General features: G+C 40.5%; 2 protein-coding genes across 2 annotated transcripts; one reads left to right on the top strand and one right to left on the bottom strand.

Annotated features, from left to right (window-relative positions):
• Positions 1-9,055: 9,055 nt before the first annotated feature.
• On the top strand, positions 9,056-10,742 carry EAF02_006651 (uncharacterized protein; the record flags this gene model as incomplete). The annotated part of the gene is made up of 3 exons (XM_038902699.1): positions 9,056-9,070; positions 9,124-9,514; positions 9,562-10,742. 3 exons carry the CDS (start codon positions 9,056-9,058, stop codon positions 10,740-10,742), a joined length of 1,587 nt encoding a protein of 528 aa, XP_038757919.1.
• Positions 10,743-11,410: 668 nt separating this feature from the next.
• Positions 11,411-12,694, bottom strand: EAF02_006650 (uncharacterized protein; the record flags this gene model as incomplete). The annotated part of the gene is made up of 1 exon (XM_038902698.1): positions 11,411-12,694. One exon carries the CDS (start codon positions 12,692-12,694, stop codon positions 11,411-11,413), a length of 1,284 nt encoding a protein of 427 aa, XP_038757918.1.
• Positions 12,695-16,602: the final 3,908 nt, after the last annotated feature.

The following is a 16,602-nucleotide window of genomic DNA, read 5'->3' as shown; positions in this document are numbered from 1 at the left end:
TTCGACATCTATGCACTCAAGCCGACTCAATTTCAACTCACCTGCAAGAGAAGCAAGGATCATGAGATCTTTACAGTCACATGTACAGAGATTGACGATGTCATCTCGATTCACAAATCTAGTCAAGACAACAACCATCGAATCTCAACCGCAGTTGCTGCCTTAAACAGTTCTAAACCAGAAACTATCGCTGCTCTCAATCGCGTCATCGCAGACGTCGAGACGGAGCCTCCGATCCCCGAAGCTTACCAGCAATATCACCGAGCGTTCTCCAAGCGCGAGTCCGACATCCTACCTCTCTCCCGGTCGTACGATCACAAGATCATACTTGAAGGAGAAGGTGAAAAAGCTCTCAAATACAGTCCCCTGTATAAGATGTCGCTCGAACAGCTTGAGGTCGTTAAAGAATACATCACAGAGAACCTTGCCAAAGGATTTATAGAACCCAGCCAAGCACCGTTCGCAGCGCCGATTCTCTTCGTGAGAAAGCCGAATGGAAGCTTAAGGTTCTGTATAGACTTCCGACTACTCAATTCTTTAACACGCAAAGACAGGTACCCTCTACCTCTCATTGACGAGACACTCGCACGACTCGCTGGTGCGAAGGTGTATACCAAATTAGACATTCGACAAGCGTTCCATCGCATCCGCATGGATCCAGCTTCCGAAGAATACACTACCTTCCGCACTCGATATGGTTCCTACAAATGCAAAGTTTTACCTTTTGGACTGACAAACGGCCCTGCGACTTATCAACGATATATGAACGATGTCCTATTTGACTATTTAGATGACTTCTGTACTGCTTACCTCGATGATATTCTTATATATTCTGAAAACGAAGATGAACACGAGGAACACGTCAAGCGCGTCCTCGAACGACTTGAGTCCGCTGGCCTCCAGGCAGACCTCAAGAAGTGTGAATTCAACGTCAAACGTACAAAGTATTTAGGTTTTATCATCTCTACAGACGGCGTACAAGTCGATCCAGAAAAGATTGAAGTGGTCGCTACTTGGACTTACCCCACTACCGTAAAAGGTGTCCAATCGTTCTTAGGTTTTTGTAACTTTTACCGCCGATTCATCAAGGATTACGGTATAATAGCAAAACCTCTTCATGAACTCACAAAAGCGAACGTCAAATTCCACTTCGACGAAATCTGTCAAATTGCATTTGATATACTCAAAGATAGACTCATCTCCGCTCCTCTCCTGCAGCATTACGACTATACACTACCCTGTATGCTGGAAACCGATGCATCCGATGGTGTAGTCGCTAGCGTGCTATCTCAGAAGCACGGCGACGAATGGTTACCAATTGCCTACTTTCGAAAACGATGGTCGCCGCCGAGCTGAACTACGAAGTTCATGATAAAGAAATGCTCGCGATCATCAAATCCCTAGGCCACTGGAAAGCCGAACTTGCCGGATCCCCGCACCAGATCAAAGTGTACACCGATCATAAAGCGCTCGAGTACTTTATGTCTACCAAACAGCTAAACGCTCGACAAGCGCGCTGGGCAGAACTACTCGCCGATTATAACTTCATCATCATGTACCGTGCTGGAAAGAACAATCCACTCGCAGATGCGCTTACACGCCGCACTGACGAGTTGGATCAACAGAACAGTACTAAGAAGAAGAATCGTCTTCAGCAGCTTATAAAAGATGATCAAGTGGACACAAAGATCATACGCGAATCTCTGCGGCAAGACCCGGACGTAGTCGCAAACATCGACATACACACAATCACACCGCTTTTCGATATCGTAAATCGCATCATTGAAGCAAATAGATCCCATCCGAGTTTAGAAGCTCTGCGCGTTCAGACTACCAAATCGCACAAGCATCTCACGCTCGAGAAAGGACTCTTGCTTTACGACGATCGACTTTACGTACCGGACACCGAAAATCTGCGAACCTATTTGATTCGCGAAGTTCACGATTCAGTCTCCACTGCACACCCTGGTGTCAAAAAGACCTACGCTCTCTTGGCCAATCAATACTATTGGAAGAACATGAACGATACAATCGACCAATATATACGGAATTGCCACAAATGCAAGCGCAGCTCCGTACCAAGAGATCGCACTCCCGGTCTCCTCCACCCGCTCCCGATCCCTACGCGAGCATGGCAACACGTCACCATGGACTACTGCAGTTTCAACAAGGATAAATACGGTTACGACAACGTATTCGTCATTATCGACCGATTGACCAAACAAGCTATTTCGATACCCTGTCATAAATCAATCGATTCGAGAGATCAGGCCCGCTTGTACCTATACCATGTATACAGATACTACGGTGCCCCGGAGACTATAATCTCTGATCGTGGTCCTCAATTCATATCCAAATTCTGGCAAGAATTCAATAATATCTTAGGAACGCAAGTCAAGTTATCTACCGCTCACCACCCGCAAACTGACGGTCAAACTGAGATTTATAATCAATATCTCCAACAACGCTTGCGACCCTTTATAAGCTATTATCAAGATGATTGGTCTGAATTCCTACCAATGATGGACTACGCTCAACTCACGCTTCCCCATGAATCACTAGGTGGTCAAACCCCGTACGAGACCTTGTATGGCTACCTACCCCGCAATCCCTGGGATTGGAAACTCGACTCCACCGCGCCTGTCGACGATTTGAATATAACCGATGCTAGAGAGTATGCCAAACGCAATAAACTAGCACTCGATCGAGCAAAAGAAAATATCTTGCGTGCGCAAGAAAAGATGTCTCGATCGGCCAACTCGCATCGCCGCTCAGTCGACTTCGACGTGGGAGACTACGTATGGCTCAGTATGAGGGACTTTCCGACACAACGACCATCCAAAAAACTGGATTACCCTATTCAAGGTAGATTCAAGATCATTGGTCGGGCCGGAGATTCCTTCCGATTGGACTTACCGCCCACTATGAAAGTCCACCCCGTGTTTCCACCTAGCAAGCTCCGCAAAGCGGCAGACGACCCACTTCCCGGACAAATCCTCGAACCACCGCCCCCAATAAATATCACCGGTGATACCGAATGGGAAGTGGAGCGTATTCTAGCTGTAAAGAAAGTACGCCGACAGCTTAAGTACAGAGTATCGTGGCTGAACGCCGATGACGATCTCACCTGGTACCCCGCCTCTGACTTAAAAACTGCCCCGCACCACCTCCGTGACTTCCACCTACGAAATCCCACTCTGCCAGGACCCCCTACGCACCTACCGGAGTGGATTCGTCTCTACGAGAGTGGAAAGGATGATTACGATTTCACAGACAACAATCAATGTATGAATGAAAAAGACAGAAAGAACTTCTTTAATTCATTATTGTGACAAAGAAAATCCTAATCGCACGAGAGGCTGAAAGCGACCGGACAAAGATGAAATGTCAACAAAGAAAGTCTTTTCCCCTGCCCGGCAGACTTAAACCAAGCCAGAAAGAAAGCCTCTACGGGCATCAACGGTTACGGTCGGGCGAGGTACGACAGCAAAGACTGGATGGTTTAAACCGAAATACCAGCCGAGTCCCCAGCCAACAGCGACGACAAGCACACACAGGACAACCACAAGCCGAAAGACAAGACGACCCTTAGTCGCAGCACGCGCGACAACAAGACCGAGCTGGCGCTCAGTCGCACCCAACCGCTCGCGAGCTGCCGAAAGCTCTGCTTCCATCTGAGTTACGACGAGCTGGTGCTGCTGCTCCAATTCGTCTCCCCGCGCTGCAACCTCCGCCACGCGACGCTCCGCGGCTTCTCGAGCAAGGGTAAGAGGAAGCATTTCTTTCGAAACGCGACTCTTTAGCTCCTCCCGCATGTCAAGCTATCTCAAGAGTTAACTTTGCTAAAAGCTGGCAAAGTTGTAACTTACCTCTGCCATGTTGCCGTACTCAGCAACAGCCGATCGGTATTGGAGAAACATCTTGCGCGTATCCCCGTCAGGCAAGCGCTCACACTTATGCTTGCCAGCCAGACAAAGCAGACAGCGAGATTGACCAGACGATTGTCCAGGAAGTCGATAGCAGACGCCATCTCCCTTGCCGGAAACACAACTGCGTACGCAGCCAGCACAAACCCAGCCGTCCTCCCGAACGCATTGTTCCCGCTGTGGTACCGTCTTTTTTGGTGACCTCTTGCTTGGAGATCCCCACTCGTCGACGTCAACGAAGCCAACGCTTCTGCGACGGGGCGTATCGAATTTGCGACCAGGTTGACTTTGACGCAAGGCCTCCAGGATGTCTTCCTCAACTATCTCGCCATCATTTTCGAGATCACGAAAATGACGTACCGCTGCGGTCAACTTGTCAGCGAACTTCTTTTCGTAATCGTCAACACGATCGATCAAGGGATCGTATTCTTCCTCCGAATTCTGCCTCGGAAGACGATGGAACGGATACATCCAATGAGCATATCGAAGATCGACCCCACCCTCAGGCACGTTGCCTTCGGCATCTGTAATCGCACTTGTTAGACAAGCCGACCGCAAGCCGGAGACACCAAAAGAAAGTCTCACTTACGTGCATCTTCGTCGTCCAACCCATCTTCCTCATCATCCTCCTCCTCGCCGACAGGATCACTGCCACTCCCGCTGCGGCTCGACTCCTCCTCTTCCTCAACAGGACGCTTGCCTCGCGCAACAGAAGAGGCAGACGCTCTCTTCGCCGCAAGCTGTAAAGAAGCATATCAGCAAAGCAAACGCAAAAGAAAAATAAACAACTCACCGCCGCACGCGCGTCCTCCCGCTGCTTCAGCTGCGCTGGCGACAACTTGCTCTTGCTGCTGCGTTTTCTTGATGGTGTGGAAGGCATATTGATTATTGATCGAGGGATACGAAGAAGGTGAGTGACCGGAAAAGATTTGGAAGAGAGAGGGAAATTCGGGCGATCTATATGCTTCGAAGGTTTCGCGCTGTTGCTAGGCTACAGGACGGTTTCCTCCGTTTCCCATGCGCCTTCCCGTCGCGAAAAAAGCAAAATTTGCGCACACGCCCGTTTACCACGCCATGCTACAACGTAAACAACGACGCCTCATTGGGATCGCCGATGCGTCTACGGATTAGGTAATTGTGAAGCTTGAGGGCAAGCTTTTTCGAAAGGGGGGGTAGTGTCACGGATCGCACCCAATCGCAGCTGCGATCGCTCACGTGCGCGCTTGCGCACGTGCACGATCACGTGTACATAGCTAGTATATAGGAGCGCTCTACGAGCGCTTTGCTCCCGATTCTGTAGTTGTAGATTCTAAGGATAAATTGTACCCTGCTCTCGCAGTTCTTCTAAGGCAAAGTGTCACAAATTATATCTTTCAATTCAACAATCTTTAATTAAATATCGATAGCTTGGGCCTGAGCAGTGGCAGCTTGGGTTTGTAATGAGCCTGCGATCGATTTGATTGATTCAAATATAGTTTGAGCGGTAGTGAAGTATATAGTGTTTGAATTATTGAATAGATCTATAAAGGGAAAGATATCGGTTTCGGCAAAGTTGAGAATATAATTCAAAAAAAGGAATTGCAGAGGTAAGCCAGATATAGGTACTTCTGGTACAAATGCTTGTTTATTCATCTTCAGTACTTTTTGAGGTTCAAAATATCAGTGGTAGGGTGTACAATAGATCAACGATGGATGCGATCGGCGTGATCGGGATAAGGCGTTGGTGGGGTTTTGGAAATAAAATAAGAAATAAAATTGTAATAGTTTATTTAAAGATGATACAAACTATCAAGGTATAGGTAAAGACTTATATTGTACTATAAGAATAGAAGAGCTATAAAAAAGTGAAGCCCTACTTATAGAAAGTAGGGCGCGCTAGTATGCTATGCCTGAGGCACGAAGGCAACTACAGATCATGTAGTTGGCGCCGTGACAAATAAATCTATCAATTTGATAACTATATGTCTGTTTCAATATACCAAAACAGTCAATATCAAATGGTTGAGTTAAATAACTTGAATGTGGTGATAGCTTGATTGCTATAATATTATTTGATTTGCAGTATAATTGAAAAGATATTGATTCGTGACTTTTGTATTTATTTAATACTAGTATTCGATATTTGCTTTTTATTCGATAAACTATATACTTATCAAAATGCTTTAATCATTCTAGTTTCGTTTTATTATTTATTTATCTATTAGAAATAGTTTTGATAATTCAATCTATAGGAAAACTACTTTCTATATATCAATTAAAAAGGTGATATTATCCTTACACAACTAAGAATGGTGGTAATAGTTTTGATAATTCAATCTATAGGAAAACTACTTTCTATATATCAATTAAAAAGGTGATATTATCCTTACACAACTAAGAATGGTGGTATAGTTTCCCCTTCTCCATTATCATATATAATCGCTGTAGCTTATTCTTTATTGCCTAATTGTATTGTTTTGCTTTTGCCATTTCGTTTAGTACTAGTTATTACCATTCCGGGATATATTATACCTATTATAAAGCCAGTTTTATCGAAGTTGTAGAAATCGTAGTTGAGAATATTATATTTTGTTTATATATTCGAAACTAGATGAAACTAGTTTTTAATAAACTTGGGATCTTCACAAAAAGCTTTTTGAAAGTTATAAACACAATTAAAACATATCTCTAATTTTGTATAACGCTTTACAAATCGATAAGCCCAGAGCTTTCCAATCTTTCTTGCCCTTTGCATTTCGAGTATATAATTTGCTATATCTTTAACAATATTCAATTTAGATGAAAATCCTTTATTATCCATATCAAATATATATTGAATAAGTATTTTCTCTTCCAATTCAATCAAATTATAACTTTTTGATTGACTCTTAACTATATTAGGTTTACCTCGAATTCTATCACCCAATATAGATTGAGGTATATCATAAAGCTAAGCTGCCTTTCGAATTGTCAATTTTTTATTTGATTCGATAATTTGAATAACTAAGATTATATATACTTCTTTAAAATGACTTTCTATATTTAGTTATAAAGAAAACACGTGTCGAAAATAGAATAATAATTCGAGGTAAAAGTGGCCGATCCACTGATATGGCCGACCCACTGATAAACCACGTTATACGATCTATCAACTATTTATTATGAAATCCAATAATAAAGAAGCTTGATTCCTTTTAGTTATTAAGATTATTCAAAAAACAAAAAAACTAAGTATTTGAAAGGCTTTTAAGCTACATAATATTTTGTATAATATGGTTTATATTACAGGAGCTGTCTCTAGGGTCATATAGAAATATCTAGAGATCTTTCGAGATAGTTTAAACTAAACTTCAAATAGGAATTTGATTAAAATAAAAATTGATTATAATTCTTATAACTATAATATAAAATTAATAATTATTTTTGAATATAAAACTTTATATTATAATGAAATCCTATTCTCTTATATAAACCTGTATTTGTTACGGGAGCTGCCTCTAGGATTACATGGAAGTAGCTAGAGATCTCTCAAAATAGTTTAGATTAGATTTCAAATAGGAATTCAATAAGATTATAACTGATTGCAATTTTTATAACTATAATATAAAACTAATAATTATTTTGAACACAAAACTCTACATTATAATGAAACCCATTCCCTATATAAACCTTCATCCTTACTTGAACAGCTAGAACAGCCGGTCGCTCCTGGAGCGCTACCATTCCTGAGCTATCCATCACAGAACACTAATCCCGTGACTCCTAGTATCCTAGCTAAAGCATTACTAATCCTAATAGAGCCTTCTTGCTTACTATATTTTGCCTTTCCTAAAACCTATTGTCCTAAGAACTATATCCTATAATATAAGGTATCCTATAACTAATACTATATACATACCTGAGGCTTTCCTAAATGCCTAGCGTCCCCCGGTATACTGCAGTTGAATCACCGAGGCCTATAACACCACTATAACCTATAAGTTGGTGAATCTACAGCCTGTTACTAACCCGTTGTAACAGTATTCTTTAAAGCTCTTTTGGATTTTAAACTCCAAGACTTTTAAGTCCTTAAATCCTAAATTCTCAAAGCTCCATTATATAATATCAGTTATATGACTCGGAGATATGTTACTCATTATAATACTAATATGATTTATAGGTATATGAGTTATTTTATTTATATATAATATAAAGTTTTATATTTAAAAATAATTATTAGTTTTATATTATAATTATAAGAATTATAACCAATTTCCATCTTGATTGAATTCCTATTTGAAATTTAATTTAAACCACTTTAAGAGATCTCTAGATACTTCCATATAACCCTAGAAGCAGCTCCTATAACAATTAAAACTTTAATGTTCGGCTTTTTCTCGAGGTCGCGAGACAAGCTACACAGTACAAGTGTCACGGGCACCCCTGGGAGCATTCAGAAGCTTTACCGCTAGGCCACAAAAGCCAAAAGACTAGGGGGTAGAACTAGAAGTTCTACCTTGCTCTCGCATATATAGCAGGACAGGACAGGAATCAGGTGATCAGAATGAGCTAGTGTCGACCCCGTGACAACAAGCGGCGTAGAAAAAGCTCGCTGCTTTGATATTTTAGGACTTGGGACATGGAAACAAAGCTTAAGCCAAGTTTATTTCAACCACTCGGAGCTTTCAAATTTTATTAATGTGCTTGTTTGGAGAATGACTAAGAAATGGTCAGTCCAAGAAGGGAGCTAACGCCATCCGGTGGTACAGTAAGCCACTAAACTACTTCAGGCTGGGTACAGTCATGTAAATAGCCGCCAGTGCCATGATGATAACAAAAATATCTTGGGCAAGCCAATGGAAAGTTCTATTCGCTGACCATTACCTAGTTGAACACAATACTACACTCATGGCAACTGTTCAGCTCTGATAAGATGAAGAGCAAGGATAGGTATATCCCCAAGGGACAGCTGCCTAAGTAGGGAGGTGTCCTATACAACTGCTTTTACCGGTTGGAATGGTCAATACCCAGCCACATACATCTACTCTGTAGTTTCTTTTGCTCGAGCCAAAGTTTGCATTATTCCAGGAATCTTTAGTTTCTTTAAGCTTTTCCATTTTCCAACCTATTTAGTATATACAAAGATGACAAGAAACGAGCGAGAGTATAACATGCCTGCGGACATTGTATGTTACAAATACCCATCAGCCACCTCCGATATTGCTAATTGTTAGCTTAGAGCTTTTCAGTACCGGCAAAATCGCCGGGATATTCGCCAGAAATTGACACTGTCGAGTTGAGAGAGACTAAGGATACTTTAAAGGCTGTGCCAAACGAAGAGCTCAGCACCGATATCAGTGTTGACCCAGTCTCAAGCACTGGGAAGCCTAAACTTCCGGAAATGAATTTAGATAAAGGCATTGTGGGCTGGGACAGTCAAGAGGATCCATCTATGCCTTTAAATTTCTCGCAGAATCGAAAATGGGCTCTCCTTGCCCAAATTACTGCAATCACATTTGTTTCTCCATTATCGAGTACGATTTTCGCCCCCGGTGCTACTTTCATGGACAAAGACTTCCACAATTCCAATTCACTCCTCTCAAGTTTCACCGTCTCTGTTTATATTCTTGGTAAGATCTTTAATTCTGTGCTCCTGCCCGAACTAACGGCAATCTAGGATATGTCCTTGGACCTTTATTTATCGCTCCCGCGAGCGAGTGTTGGGGTCGCAGGCCTGTTCTTTCGGCCACAAACTGGTGGTATGTCATTTGGCAGGCCGGCTGCGCAGTTGCGCCAAACATAGGGTGTCTAATAGCGTTTCGGTTTCTTGCTGGATTGGGCGGTGCTGGCTGCATGACCCTCAACGGTGGAATTATTGCTGATCTGTTCGTTCCCGAAGAGCGAGGAGCCGCCAATGCCCTCTCTGCAATTGGCGTCATTTTTGGCCCCGTTATTGGCCCTATTTTTGGCGCTTTCATCGGGCAAAGAGCAGGCTGGCGCTGGATATTCTGGGTCCTTTGCTGCTTGAGTGGAGTGATCACCATCGTGATTCAGATATTCAACAAGGAAAGCTATGCTCCCGTCATAATCGCAAGGAAGACCGCCAAATTGTCGAAAGAGCTAGGTCGTAAAGACCTTAGGTCTTGCTATGACGTTGATGAAGTGGAGACGAAACCCGAAAAGTTTCAACGTGAGTTCACGCGTCCTCTTCGAATGCTGTTCCTCTCACCGGTTATTGCTCTTTTCTGCACGTATATGTCTTTGGTCTATGGGCTTCTCTACCTACTTCTCACGACTCTACCCATGGTCTACACGGAAACATATCACTGGTCAACAGAGCTCACCGGTCTGGCATCACTCGGAATCGGGATTGGATTTTTCGTGGGTCTCGTGGTTATTGGTTTGACAAGTGACAAAATCATTGTCAAGCTAACTAATTGGAACGGTGGTATCTATGAACCAGAGATGCGACTTCCATACATGACTCTCTTCGCAATTCTCATTCCAATTTCTTTTTTTTGGTATGGTTGGGCTGCCGATAAAGCGGTCCACTGGATTGTACCAATCATTGCTCTTTCTCCTTTTGGATTCGGTATGCTGGGCATCTTCTTCCCAATTCAGATGTACCTCATTGATGCCTTTCCCGTTCACTCGGCCTCGGCAATGGCAGCTTTGACGGTCTCACGATCCCTTGTTGGTGCATTATTGCCGATGGCTGGACCGCAATTATACAGCTCACTTGGACTTGGGTGGGGCAATTCCTTGTTGGGGTTTATCGCTTTGTTGATGGTTCCAATGCCCTACTATCTCTGGAAATATGGTGGTACTATTAGAAAGAGACACGTGATCAAACTGTGAAGTCAAACTACTCTACTAAAATTGGTATCTCACAAATTTCCTGGGATAGAAGCTATGACTAAGGTCAATCGAACTAGTTTTATCAATAACACTTAATCGTGTAGCAAAATTTCCATGCAATTAAGACCCTACACCTAAGAGGTTTTCACCGTGCTGGTGGTGCAAGTGACTCCCCCTATCGCGTCATTTCAGCCACTCCAGATAATCCTATTCTAAAAACTGTCTCTCTCATTTGTTCCTCATTTGTTCCAGGGAATATGTGATGTTTTAAATTGCAAATATCTTTTACTTCGAATTGGCACTTGGAGTCCTGGTAAATGGGCGTATTCAATTGGAACCAAATTAAGACCTTGGCACTGATGTCAAACGGACTGATCTAACCATCTTAGCGGTGATTATCGGCAGGAAACACAGTTTAGGGGAACAGAGTGAGGGTGATATCTGAAGATTTGAAGATGGTATTTGAATTTGATAGAAATATGTGCATGTTTCTACGATCGTGCAAGTTGCCGTTCAGTCCATGTATTTTCAAGGCGGGTTGGCCATAATGACTAACAAGTTTCAAGATAGATGCAACCTTTACATAATAAACTTCTTCTCTCACATAATTCTGGATACTACATACGGTATTGTTTGTTTCCCATATTCCGACGGCTTTGCTTGAGCATTCAGTCCATTTCCCCCTTACCATCTGTCTTTGCTCTCCCGTCTCCAACAGTTTCTGCGTCTGAGCTCTCACCATCATCGTTTTCGTCATTTAATGCGAAATAGCACTCTGAGTTTGCGATCCCACCATCTATCCATTTGACACCTTTTGCCACTTTAACCCAAGGAACTTTGAGATTATTTCCAAGTGGTTCTCCAATAGCATGCCTATAGATAGAAAAACTAAGTCCACACGCATTGATGGCAGAGGCGATAGCGAATCCAACTTTCAGGTTTACCGTGTAATCACTAAGATCTAAGCCTGCAATAAAATTCGCCCAGCCTCCCAGAAGAACGAATCTTCCGATCCAAATGTGGACACTTCCCATCCATGTCTTCCTCTTCAATCGTGAGAATACACGGTGGTGCTGCAGTCCTAATCCTAGCTGAGCAACCAAGGCAGTTCCAAGTGCTATACCAATGTACTGGTGCCATACACTGACTTTAGAACTTAAGAAGAATCCAACGGTGATTCCAGCGAGCCCCAATATCGAGCCAAGGATTTGCGGGATGAGATGTAGATACAGGGAGTGAGGCGAGCCGCTGCGGATGAAGAAGGCCCCCAAAGGAAGGAGTAAAAATAAAGAGGCCACTAGAAGGAGGCCATGGAGTAGCCATATTTTTCGTTTGTGTTTGTAAGGGACTGTTTTGGCGCTCTCGGAGATGTCATTGTCGTAGTGGTTGTGCGCTTGATTTAAGTTTTCGTAGTCCTCTGGGACATCCTCGACTTCTGACGCAGGGGGATAAGGTTTGAGAAAATTTGAGATGGTGGCTGGGAGTTGATTGGGTTCGATGCCTTTCTCTTTCGTCATGTCGAGGTCAAAAGCACCGAAACGATTGTGCATCAGTAAATCTGCATCATCTGCATATTCGACAATAGAGAAGTCTTGGTCTGTATTCATACCCCAGATAAAAGGTAGGACTGGAGTTATCGCTGATCTATCTGCATTGTACCATGCATTGCAACCATAACAAACAAAACTTGCTACGGCTGTTTTTGAGCTCTCCTTGTGTGAAGATTCCCAGGAAGTTTCAATATAACCTATATGAATTCCGTGTTGGTGCTGGTCTCCGAGGGACAAGTTTACAGGTGGGAGATGGCGGCTTGTCGAACGGATGCTGAGTGTCGGAGGCGATTCCAAATTTGGATCTCCATATAGAACGAAAATGATGGATCCGTTCATATGGGTGCCAATCCCGATTGATGACCAGCCAGCAGCGTCATGCTGTGTGCGGTTAAATGTCATGATGAAGTCTTGTTTAGATAGAGAATCATCCTCATAAGTTGCCAATGAAACACAAAAGTCATTGTTTGAGCCGTGCCCAAACGATTTACAGAGATAATCGGGCTCTCCAAGCACACAATGCAATAGAAGCAAAGATGCTGTATGGGAAGTACTTGTGAAGCGCATATTGGTTCCGCAAAAAAAGGTCAAGTCAGGAGATTGCTAATTCAATCAAGCAGCCCGCAACCAAGGTTCTTTTTATATGAGGAGAACATACAAGCTATGGGAGTGATGGAAAGAAGGATGTAATGGGAAATGGAGCCTCGATTCGTCTTCGCTTGTCAGGGCTTATCAATGAGGGGATCTGTAGCGCATGATGTGCGTAGTCAATTATGAAAAGATACATATACCATTGGCTTATTTGGCCTGTATCAAACTTACAATATGGTGGGTGGTAGCAATCTGACAAGTTTGGATTCTTCGCACCAAATAATGCCACGAGGCTTGGTACTGTCAGACGTGGTGGGGCGACTTACTAAAGTAATGTAAGAAACCAAGTAGGCGAACAGAGCTGCGTACAAACTATCCCTAATCTAATTCGTGCAACCTGAGCTATCCTTATCTCTCGATGCTCTGACTCTGATGATGTTGTCTTTGCTCTGATGCTTGGGCCGTTGCCTAGTGAATAACGAATAGCTAGTTACGTGGTCGGCTCTCTTCTAAGATGATCCTCAAGGAAACGTATAGTCATACCCGACTACCATATTCGTCCTGTATGTACCAATCCATTATCCAAATCCCCTTCTAACCCTTTTTTCACCTTTTCTTTGATCATCCAGGATGGAAACAGACCTTTTCATCGTTTTCAATCCAATTGGAATCATTGTGGAAGGTTTTCCCCCTCATTTTAGAGTTTCCCTTTCCTATTTAGAGTTCTCCCCTCCTTTTGAATTTTTCTACCCTTGCCACCTCTTCTTATTAGATCTACTATACAAAGTACTGAGAAAAATTCGAATTTTATATTCCATAATACAAAATTTTCAAAAAGTTGAAAAATTCAGGCTTTAAATATTGGTTAAATGATGTAACAAAAGTTTTGCTATACGGAATGCGTATTGTCTGATGTTCAAGTCTAGTCTGACTTTCGAAGAGCATAAAGCTGCTTCTACTTCCATTGGAAGGATTGAGGCTGTTTTGAATACTCCATAGCACCCCATTACTCTCTATTAAAAGCTCAAATGAGCTTTTAATTGTTCTATATATTCTTGGACCAAGAAAGAACATTAATTAAATCAATTAATCGATCATTCACTTGGACTTGACAGGGAACATATATGATCTCACTCCGCCGGGCTTTATGTATTTAGCAATGCCATATAGACTTAGATAGATGATTCAATATACACACTCTCCACCTAGCACTTATTGGCACTTGCTTATGCCTACCTATCTCTAATGTTTCTTTGAACAAAGTTCATGCTGGATTACAGAATCATGGAACTGTAGCCTCCAGTACATTCTATCCGATAAGTGATGACTTGCCATCGAGTAAAGTATACAACAATCACATATCTGCGTACTAGAATACAGAAAATTGCATGTCGGCTTGCTGTGTTTTAATAGTGACCTTGTTTACTCACACAAGAAAGAGAACGCTTTTAGAAATTGGCAATCAGTTGTTTAGTGTCGGGATATCGATCATGTGATCTAAAGAGGGCACCGTATTGCACTAGCGCTAGCACTAGCGCTTGCACTTCTACTATATCAAGTACTAGCTTCCCATAGTTAATAATGATCAAGACGAATAATACAATCAATCATATTGATAAGACTGAAGTACTTTACACTTTAATCAATACCAAATTGATACCAACACTAATTAGTGATATCACAAATTAGGGCCTTGAATTCTATTACAAAATATTAAGTGTTTTAAAATGATTTTTAAGATTAATAGAAATTCTGAAGAGATTATAAAAAAGATATTATTATACTTGGTATAGTGTACTATCTCTTTTGTTGTGTTAAAGAGTATACTTTGGATAATTGTATCAGAAAGATACATTCAAGAGGTCGATTTTGTCAATTGTAACAAATCGAGCTTGCATCTATCACGTATTAGTCTTTATACTGTATGCTGTACAGGGTAACCCATAAACCTTTATCTAAATATCTTTATAAATACCCTTTCACTTTTTTAAAAACATTTATACCTATATCTATAACCTTCAAAATATCTATAACTTCTGAAATACCTACTTTCATATATTATTATATCAAATAGTGATAACGCTGTCAATTTGATCACCTTTAAGGTTGTTGATAAGAATCTATATACAAAGAAAAAAGAGAAGTACTGTAAGAAGTGATTAAGCTTATTAAAGGAATAACAGGCTAATAATAAGAATATTGTATTTAATACTAGAGAGTTTATTAAATATATCAAATTTAAATGTAAATAATATAATTATGAGAATATCAACGATAACAAGCTTGCTGAGGTTTTTTATAATAACTTCAATATATTCACAGCTGGATAGTTTGCGAAGATTCATCAGATAGATACACAAAAGCTATATATAATACTATATACTCGAGGAGTATTGATACCAAAGATAAATATTGAAGTATATATAGCTTTATATAATCAATCTCGTAGATCTATTATAGATATATAGATGAAGGATTAGGTTCAGAAAGTTTTGAAAAATTATAACATTAAGGAGCCTAAGTTTAAATCTGGAATGATTAATAAATTTATCGAAAACAACTTCAAATATAATAATGATTGAGAAGATAATAGAAACAATAATAAAAATGATAATGAAAATAATAACGGAAACAGTAATGAAGAAGGAGATTCTAATAATAACAACAATAGTAATAGTGATAGAAAGGATAATAGAGGTTGATGTGATAGGGATAAGAAACTATTGATATATTCTAATACACAATCTTTTATCAGTTTATTGAAATTCTATATCAATAAGAAGAAATATAGCGGGGACAACAATAATTTCGATTTCAAATTCTCAATATTCTATGAAATCTTATAACGTGCAGAGATACCTATAAATATGCAATACAAAGTATTCCCAATCATACTAAAAGATAGCACACTCGAGTTTTTTTATACCAACTACAAAGCACTACTACCTATATTCAAAAAGCTTTGTATTTATATGTAAAGTAATTTTGAGGGAGAAGAGTATCAACGCAATATACTATTTAAATGGAATAATATTATTCTCAAATCAATTAAAAAGAAATATAAAAACAAGTCATTTAATAAGTATCTTACTATTATAATTAAACAGCTATACATACTATAGCATCGATTTAATCCCGTTATGCGGCAGATGTTATATCTATACAATAAACTTATACTAGTATGTGAAGATGTTGAGGTATACAATCTAGCTTATTTCAACCCCAAAAAGAAGGTGTTTGGTTTAATTAATCAACTGTGATAATCTATTAATATATAGGAGAGATTATATAAGAAAAAAGATATAGTGCTATTCACTGATAGAAGATTCCATAGTAATAATAACTGAAATAGTTTAGATAGTTCTAAAGGTTTTCAGAAGCAATAATTTCAGAAGTAATAGTTTCAAGAACAATATTAATAGATTTCGATAACAATCTAATTCTTCGAATTAACGAAATTGTTGCTGGATATGCAAGAAAGAGGGATATCGATCAATAAAGCATTCCTAGAAGGAATAGAATAAAAATCGATGTGAATATTGGGAAAAGATTAAGGATAGTAATAATTAATATATTTAATAAGCACTATAACCAATGGTTAATCGAATATAAGAAAAAAGCTACTAATACAGAATCTAATTCAAAAACCGAAATAGAATAGTTCTTTACAGATCTTAATATTGATGATACTAAAGAAAAAGCATTTTTCATTAATTCAG

The sequence above is a fragment of the Botrytis sinoallii genome (assembly GCF_014898435.1).
Source record: "Botrytis sinoallii strain Bc 23 chromosome Unknown BSIN_010, whole genome shotgun sequence".
Taxonomy (NCBI): domain Eukaryota; kingdom Fungi; phylum Ascomycota; class Leotiomycetes; order Helotiales; family Sclerotiniaceae; genus Botrytis; species Botrytis sinoallii.
This window is presented reverse-complemented; position numbering and strand designations above follow the sequence as displayed.